The sequence below is a fragment of the Xiphias gladius genome, chromosome 19 (genome assembly GCF_016859285.1).
Source record: "Xiphias gladius isolate SHS-SW01 ecotype Sanya breed wild chromosome 19, ASM1685928v1, whole genome shotgun sequence".
Classification (NCBI taxonomy): Eukaryota; Metazoa; Chordata; class Actinopteri; order Istiophoriformes; family Xiphiidae; genus Xiphias; species Xiphias gladius.
In genome coordinates this window covers 23,075,916-23,084,961 of record NC_053418.1, presented here as the reverse complement: position 1 = coordinate 23,084,961, position 9,046 = coordinate 23,075,916, and the positions used below count along the sequence as shown (strand labels likewise).

General features: G+C 37.7%; 1 protein-coding gene across 1 annotated transcript; it reads left to right on the top strand.

Annotated features, from left to right (window-relative positions):
• Positions 1-1,605: 1,605 nt before the first annotated feature.
• On the top strand, positions 1,606-8,331 carry LOC120804977 (dynein regulatory complex subunit 4-like; the record flags this gene model as incomplete). The annotated part of the gene is made up of 13 exons (XM_040154737.1): positions 1,606-1,707; positions 2,174-2,260; positions 2,397-2,594; positions 4,049-4,255; positions 4,375-4,429; positions 4,525-4,718; positions 4,947-5,117; positions 5,526-5,612; positions 5,714-5,911; positions 6,171-6,236; positions 6,337-6,444; positions 6,579-6,705; positions 7,846-8,331. Coding segments are annotated over 13 exons (1,632 nt in total), but the record flags the coding sequence as incomplete, so codon positions are not given.
• Positions 8,332-9,046: the final 715 nt, after the last annotated feature.

Here is a 9,046-nt window from a genome sequence, read left to right as displayed (position 1 = left end):
GCCATCGTTTTCATATTCAAGACATGATGTTCGCAGGACACATGCACCAACACCTTGACATTGAAGAGATTTCAGAAATACAGACGGGTGAGAAATTGAAGGAAAAACCAACATAAAGTGTCTTAGTAAGGTGCTGCGGCCACCAGAACAGCCTCAATGTGCCTCGGCATTGATTCTCCAAGTCTCTCTGCTGGAGGGATGAACATTCTTCCAAAAGATATTCCTTAATTTGGTGTTTTGATGATGGTGGTTGAGAGAGCTGTCTAACACATCAGTCCAAAATCTCTCATAGGCCTTCAATTGGGTTGAGACTTGGTGACTACGAGGCCGTAGCATATGATTCACATCATTTTCATACTTATCAAACCATTCAGTGACCCCTATGGATGGGGGCATTGTCATCCTGTTTCTCCACTTTTTTTCCACATTCTTCCTTTAATTTGTCCCCCATCTGTACATATACATTTCATCTTTGACTGGATATCTGTTTTTATCATTCACCATAAATATGATGGGGGAAATTTAAGCTCTTCTTTATGATAAGGGAATACTGTATTGAAAAGTTGCAAAGGTAGACCATACTGACTGATGAAAACGTCATACCAGGGAAGATTTCCTTATACCAGTAACATTCATCACTCCTGCTGAGTTTTGTATCTGAAAAAAAGCCTGTGCCTGATTTGTACTTGTAATGTTAAGGCCTGCTTTTTGGCAGAAATGTGAACCTTTTTTTGTTGATCGGCCTTGGTCATAAGTCCTGTGGAGTGATTGGTTTTTTTTCCCCCCTCCTCAAATAATCATGATGGTGTCTTCCTGGGATTTTTTTTCATGTCAAATTTTTATCCGTAAACCTTTTACAGCAGCTAAATGGAATTCAGTCATGTGTTTTTTCCTACTGTGACATGTCAAAATGTTTCATGTGAGAAATGCCTTTCATTATTATTATTATTATTATTATTATTATTATTGCCTTTTAGGCCACTGATGTCTCACATACACTGTTAGGTGTATGGTGTGGCCACCCTGGACAGCCAAGTGAAGATTTCACAAACATGATGGTGATGAGGTTTCTCCAAGTTGTTGAAATTATTAGCGTGGACAAATGTTTCCATATAAAAGGTACTGTATGCACAACATTCAGCAGGTAACTGGTTTTAATGTTGTGGCTGATCGGTGTATGGAATCCATAGCAACCAAAGAATCCTCCTGTCATTTCCTAATTAACGTCCTGAGGCACGCCCGCATTTACAATATTTATTTAAAAAACTAAAATGTATTTTTTGTATTAATTTCGCCCATTATTCTTTCACTAATATTAAAATAGTGTAACATAATGTGTGGTGCATACACGGATTTATACACTTTATTATTATTTTTTGGAATCCTTAAACTAAACTTGGAGCACCAACATGGTTGCCATGACATTGCATCTTGTTTAAATTTAGCCAGGCCGAAACTTACTTAAATTTACATTTAATTTGCCAATATCTGTGTGTGTCTGAGCAATATTTCATGATGGTAAGTAAACTTGTTTTACAATAATGGTTTGGCTGACAGGTAGCTAAGAATCAACCAGGAATAAGCTTTGTTTTCAAGTTTTAATGCGTTATTCTTCATCTATTTTCTGTCCAGCCATCTAAGACTAAAACGAAAGGCAAAAGTGGGAAGCAGAAAAAAGACAAGAGGCCCAGGGCTCAGGCGACTAAGGTCAGAGCTGATGGCTAACATTGCTAGCCAGATACAATCACACATTTGAGAAATCGGGCTGGGGTTAGTGACCGATTTGCGCTTCCGATTCGGCAGTTAAGGGGAAAGTTAACGGAAACGTAACTTACAAATCTACACGCCCAATTATTTTTTTGCACATCTTACTGTTGAGAGAGGGTGTTGGACATTCTAGTTAAAGCCTTAACACTGTTTGAAACCTACTTTCAGATTGTTGACAAGACATAGAAGGGAGATTTCAAAGCTATTTTCACATAGACCACATTGGACCAGATCTAGAACAAAAACTGCTACACTTATACTTGTCAAATCTGGACTAGATTGGAATGGACATGTATGCCAGGTGACATAAGCATTAACCAGACACTAGCCAACTGTTAGAAAACTAGTTTAGCTAATGCAAAGAGGTTTTACTAATGTTAATTTATTGTCTGTCCTGCCAACAAAGACTAAAGGGGAAACCAAGGAGAGGGTTGAGGAGAAGTCGCCTGCTGTGGTCGACGGGCCTTCAACGGCAGAAAGGAGGAAGGACCAGGTCAGAGCTGATGGCTAATTTAGCTAACCAGGATTACTGGGCCCGAAAAGCAGTTAAATTGTCAGATTGTATGTAATTGAACAGTGAAAATAGCTAAACTCTCTTCACACACTGACACAGACGTTTTTACCTGCAGCTGTGGGAGGAGTGTGTGAGCCTCCAAGAGGAACTCCAGAGGGTGCAGAAGGAGAAAAAGTACTTTCAGATTAAGAGGGACAAGGCCCTAAGATCCTATGGAAACTCCAAGAGAAACCTGGAGGAGCTCAAGGCCAGGATGAGAGAAAAGCACAGGTTGAAACAGGAGGCTGAGATACGCCATCTAGCAGAAACTGAAGTAAGCTTCTCACACACTTTTTGGACAGTTTTTATGCTTTATCCAAGAATTCCTAAGTTATATTCCAGTTTTACACATCCAGTGGTGAAAGAAATACTGAGATAAAAATTATACCATTACAAGTAAATGTCGTTCATGTAAAATCTGACATAGGAAAAAGTACAGCAATATCATCAGCAAAATGTACTTTAAGTATCAAGGGTAAGAAATGGCCCCTGGGTTATATTATTATATAAAATATTATTAGATTGTTCATACGGATGCACCAATATGTAAATAGCATTTTGCTGTCGTAGTTGGTACCCAGGTTGATACTTAACAGTGCTCTCTTTCTCCCAAATTTAAAAAATGTATACCTCATAGTCTTGAACTCACTGCAATCATTTTTTGGTCAGAGATGTTATGAATTGCCAGCCCACTGTGTTTTAATGAATGCAATGGAAGCACTGAATTTTATAATGGCATTGATAAAGAAACTGTATTTAAAACTGTATGTGGATCAGTCACATCATGACCAATGTCCAATCAACAAGTGTTGGGAAAAGAGCTCTCTGTGTTCCATGAATATTTCATTTATAAATAACTTTTTATGTACTTAAAAAACAAGTTCTTGTCAGTTATCTCAAAGGTAAAAAGAAAAGCTTGTATAATTTATACACTATATTGTATATACAGTATAAATATTAGATAAAGTATATTCCTCCAAGAAACCCTCTCAAAGGAATTCTAGTTCAACAAGGAAATACAATTCTCTCTGATATGGTTCATCTAGATCAGCAGCAGTAGCTGTTTTGTTTAACATTGTTCTTGAAAACTAAATCCTGTGCACATTGTCACTGGGTTTTTTGTGTTTTATATTCAGATGACTACCGGGTGATATTAAGGTGATTGTAACATAAGTCAAACTAGCAATCTTCTTTTAGATAAGAAATATTAGTGCGGAGTTGATTTCTTAATGTCTTCATGATCGTTGCAGAATTAAAAATCTAAGACTCCAGAGGACAGAGAAATGAACAAGATACAGTTTGTTAATAAGTGAGCTGTAGAGGTGATGGTCAGCCTACTTTTGAACTTTGCAAAAGAGCCAGGCTAGCTGTTTCCCCCTGCATCCAGTCTTTATACTAAGCTAAGCTAGTATATCCCCTGGCTCCGGCTCCATAGTTAATGCCCAGACATAAGATGGATTCTAAGGAAGAAAGAGAATATGCATATTTCCCACATTGTTAAGCAATTCCTTTTAAATACAAATTCAAAACATATGAAATACTGTATATATGAACATAAGTCTTAAACATGCATTTAAAATGCATTTTTAAAAATATTATTCTAAGTTGTTTTGAACAAAAGCATCTGCCGAATGAATGGTAATATAAAGTGTTATATAAAGGAGTAAATCATAATCAACAAGCGTATGAATTTCAAATATGAACATAACATTTGATCATTGATTCCAGGAGTACCAGCAGAAGCTGACACAGTTGGAGAATGCAAACCACAGGGAGATCTGTGAGCTGAAGATGGCCGCCTCTGCCATGACTTCAAAGACTCATAAAGAGTGTGTGGGTTCAGAGGTCGAGCTTCTGAAGAAAATGGACCGTTTACAGGCAGACAGGGGGGAGAGAGAGTTCCACACAGAAATCTACATTAGGAAGCTCAAGCAGGTGAGAATGCACTGAGTCCAGCATATTTTTTGCACTTTTGGTTCTCCAGTTGTCTTTTGTTTTAGTCCCACAAGTAAGCATCTGTAATACAAACCTGTCACCTTTTTTATTCTGATCAGAAACAACAGGATGAATTAAGGGAACTAAACGTGAGCTATGAAAAGCAATTAAGAGGTAAATAAACTTAGAAGTCAAAAAGTGCTATCAGAAACTCTGATTGTAAACTGTGATATCTAAACTATGATTTCTCTCTGTTGCTATTTAAATAGAAATGGAGGCCCAATATAAGGACAAAATAAAAATCATGGTTGAAGACAACAAGATACAAACACAAACTGAGCTCAATGAGATTAACAAGAGAATGAAAAAATTCACCACAAGTATTATAGAGGAGCACGATAAAGCTTGGGGACAGTCCATTAACAATGTAAACTTAGCAAGCTTGAAGAGGAAGAAGCTAGAGGTAAGATGTGTTAAAGAATCACCATAGTCCTGTCACACTAAAGGACAAGAAAATACACAAACCTGTCGCACATTGGAGGTGAATTTGTTGACAAATAGCTTTTTTCCCAGTGAGTCTACTAAACTACTCGACTTTGACAGGAAATGGAATTCCACAACTGAATGAAGTAGAGGTTGTTTTTCCAGATAGCTCTTGCTTGATATGCCATGCTTTGTTGCCGTTACGTAGAAAGACCTTGACATTGCGAAGGAAACAGACAAGAAACTGGATAGGAGGATGGCTGCAGCTGTGCAGAAGAAGAAACGCCTGACAGAGTCTCTGCAGGAAATGGAGCAGAAGTTGTCTGAGAGGCGCCAAGAACTGATAGTCCAGAGAAAGGCCATGGCCAAGAGACTGAAGGTTAACTGTTCTGCTTCATTTTAAGGCTTTTTGGCAGAGTCCATCCTGCAGAAAGCAACAAAGCTACCATGTACATCATTGTCATAGTGTAGGTGTGATAATACCTCACAAGAATAGGCAACAAATATGATGATAGTCTAATTTTAGATGTCAACAGATCAAATCATGTTGAATATTTGTTTATTTTCAGAGATTTTTGTTATGGTGCATTGATGTTCATTGTCGTTCAGGTTTAAAGGAAGCTCTGATTTTCATACATTTTAAAATGTAAAATTTAAAAAGACAATTATATTGATTCAATAAACATTTCAGGTCTCGGTGAAATCACAGTGAAAGTGGTGAATAAGCTTTTATAACTAACTGGAATGTTGACTAAAACTTTGAAATTTCTGATAACGTCTCGTACAGAGGAGCAACGCCATAACTGCACGTATACTCGAGAAGAGACGGGACCTGTATTTGAAGCACCAGCAGTTGGAGATTAAACACGTACAGGTAAACCACTTACATCCATAGTTTTAACTTTATTCATTCACTCAGTTGATGAACACTGAACAATGCCTGGTGGGTATTCGTGTGATGCATGTGTCCCGCAGTGTCAGCAGGAATATGAAGAGCTGCAGAAGACACAGACCGAGGCCACTCTGGAAGTGCAGCGTCAGAGTGACCTGAAGGTCTTGGTGCTGGAGAGGCAGATAAAGGCCGTTGAAGAAACTCTGGAGAAGGAGCAGCTTAAACTCTGGGTGGCACTCGCCTTTGGACAGGGAGACCAGACAGCTGCAGAAAACATTAAGGTATGGTTTTATATCTGAAATTTTATTTCAACCTGTGTTCCGTAGTTTATATGACCAAGCAGTCAACAGGAATAACATCACATTAATGTGTCATGTCATTTCATAGTGTCTTTAATAGCCCCATCACCTTTCTTCTAGTCCCAATCAGGACCAACTGAACCCAGTCAGGTCTTAGAATTATTCTCACAACAGTCTAAGTTTGTTTTAAATTTTTGTGAGTTGCCGTGTGTGAGCTCTTGTCGTTATTGTTGTACTGTAGGAACTGTTTAAGTCCAAACAAGCCACCATCAGGGAACTGAAGGATGACATCTCTCGAGAGTTAATGGTTGGCCATCAGTTATCTCAGAGTGATTTCATACATGTGTTTCATTGATCTGCGAGCAATTTATGGTGTGCTGCTTTGAAAATAAACATGTGATTGGCAGGAGTATGACAACTTTGTTAAGAAAGCGACTGCTTTGAAGCTCTCTGTGGACAAGCTCCCAAGGGGTGACATCAAAAAATCCATCAGGAAGGCCTCGGAGGACAGCATGGTTAGTCATCAGTTATCTCAAAGTGTTGTCATGGATCTGTTTAACTGATCTGAGAGTGATTTTTGCTTGGAGTGTTGATTTCCAATCAGTTCTGGTGCTGTCAGGTTTTAAGGAAATAAACGTGTGATTGGCAGAAATTAGATGACTTGATTCAGGAGCTGATGGTTTTGTGCATCTCTGAGGACAACTCTGTCCAAAAGGAGGTCCTGAGCCTGAACCCTGCTGGTGCCAATCCAGACAGTGAACTCCTGCAGCCCTCAGGTTTGCACTCATCTGCTGTTTCTGGATATTTTTCGACCCAAATCACCTAATTTTTCCATCTCTTTCTTTCAAATCGTGATAGTGTAAATAAAGCTAAACTTCACAAATAGAAAAATATGTAGTATTAAAGGATAATTATTGGTCATTACAACATTGTACTTGGCAAGTTAATTGCTGAGCTGTGTGGGAATGTGTGTGGGTGCACAGCAACATTGCTTCAACAAAGACAGAAGCAGTCAGGCAATCAGACAGGTTGTAGACAAGTCTATAGTTTATCCAGATTATCCTAACCACATTATTTGGATGTCAAACTGACAAAGAGTACAGAATAATCCCGCATGGCACTGGAAAACTGTGCGCCCATAGCTGTGGAAAGCATCCTGAATCCAAGATGAGGCAGGAAATTGGTCTGTAAACTGTGATGAATGTTTACAGCATAATAATTTTACAATTTGCCTTCATGTTATCCTCCCAATAAGTTTAGCTAAGATTGTTTCCAGTGTGTCTGATCTTCTGACTGCTTGAGTTTACTCACCCAGATGACTTTTTTTTTTTTTCTGTGATTTCACCGCTTAACTTGCTGAGTACAATTTCATTGTTTCTGTTAAGAATGATAACCCGGTAGCCTAATGGTTAGGATGCATACTGCTTAACTGACTAACCACTTTACTGATAACTTTAAGTTGATTGTCCTAGATTACCTTTGCTAGCTATCAGTAGATCAAGTTCACGCAGTTAGTTTGTTTGCCTCGCTGCTGGAACTCTCTCTTTTATACCCTTTTTTTTTAATAGCTAGAATTAATATACTTGATATAAAACTTTCCCACAAGAATCAGACAAAATCACAATGACTGTAAGCCCCAACCTCCATTCCCCTGCATTCCCCAGAAAAACACATATTATACATAAAATAAATAAAATAATAAAGAAACCCTCCTCTTTCTCCTGACATCCATATACTGTATCTTTAATCTCAATTGTGAGACCTTGATGTCTCAACTTTTATTTAATAACATCTGTTGTTTGTTTTTTAATGTAACCAGTGTGAGGAGCCTGATGTTGTCTTTGGGGATTTTCAGGCTATTGGATCTGTGTTGAAGCTGCAGGACTCTGACCCTTTTTATGACTTGATTTTTTTAGGAGCCTCTGAGGCGTCAGATGTCCAATGGTGAAAAATCTGCTTCATCAGTTTGAAACATTTTACACTTTAAATCACTTATTTCCTCCATGTTTATGGCAGAGAATGTCACCAGGAGCACCAGTAGAGTATGTACCATTGGTGGTAAATGTGACTGTGTGACTGTGGTCATTCATTGATTTATTAAGCATTAAAACATGGCTCTTTTTTTCACTGGACTAATTACTTCTTACTCCAGTGCTAATGCTTTTAGTTTTGTTGAAGATTTAAGATTGATATTGTAGATGTAATATTTTTAATACATTTTCTTTGTTTATTTATATATTTGTCTTGCCTTTTTGGCCTGGTACCGACATTTCTTACTTAAATTCTTTAATTGGAGAAGATGTTTATTCCACATTTATAATTGTAAATTTCAATGGTGTAGCATTAAGTCCTGAATCTTGTCCTTCCCCTTTCTGTGCAATAAATAAATGAATCATTTTGAATCAGACATTGTTGAGCATCATTGTAATCAAATAGTTACTTAGTCTGACCTGTGAAACTGCGTTACAAGCATAGTTGATTTAAACTGATATGAGCTGCAATTATTAAGTAAGTTTTCAGATACAGTTAATCAGTGAGGTTCTTTTTTAACTGTTGACATTTGGATGATTCATAAAAAATGAGTTTTAATGAGTGTTTTAAGGGGAATACATTGATTTGGTGAGCCTCCCCACAGTTACATTGATGGTGTCAATATTCATACAAAACTTGAATGACTGAAAGAGGCTATTAACCATTTCAAATTATTTTCATGTATATTAGAAAAAAACAAAGTCACCTATGAAATGTTAATATGTAAAGTCATTTTTGCCGGTTTTTTCCACATAACTTGGGGTTCAACCTGAAAATGAAGCATTTACATACAAAGTTTAGTAGAAAAAGTAAAATGTATTCTTGTTTGGTGATCGATTTTTGTCTGATGATTATTGTTTTTTTGCTGATAATTTACTGTGGAGGACAGGAGATGTACACAAAAGAACGATACAGTAGTAATGGGAGTATGCTATACCAGGAAAACAGCTTGGCTGCTGTAGGGATTTCTGATCCAAATAGTCTTGTGTGTATGGAGGGGGGAGAACGATTACAGGATAAAAAGTTGAACCTTGGACTGATGGAGAAAACTGACGAACGGAGATCAAAATTTTGCCAGAGGTGGCA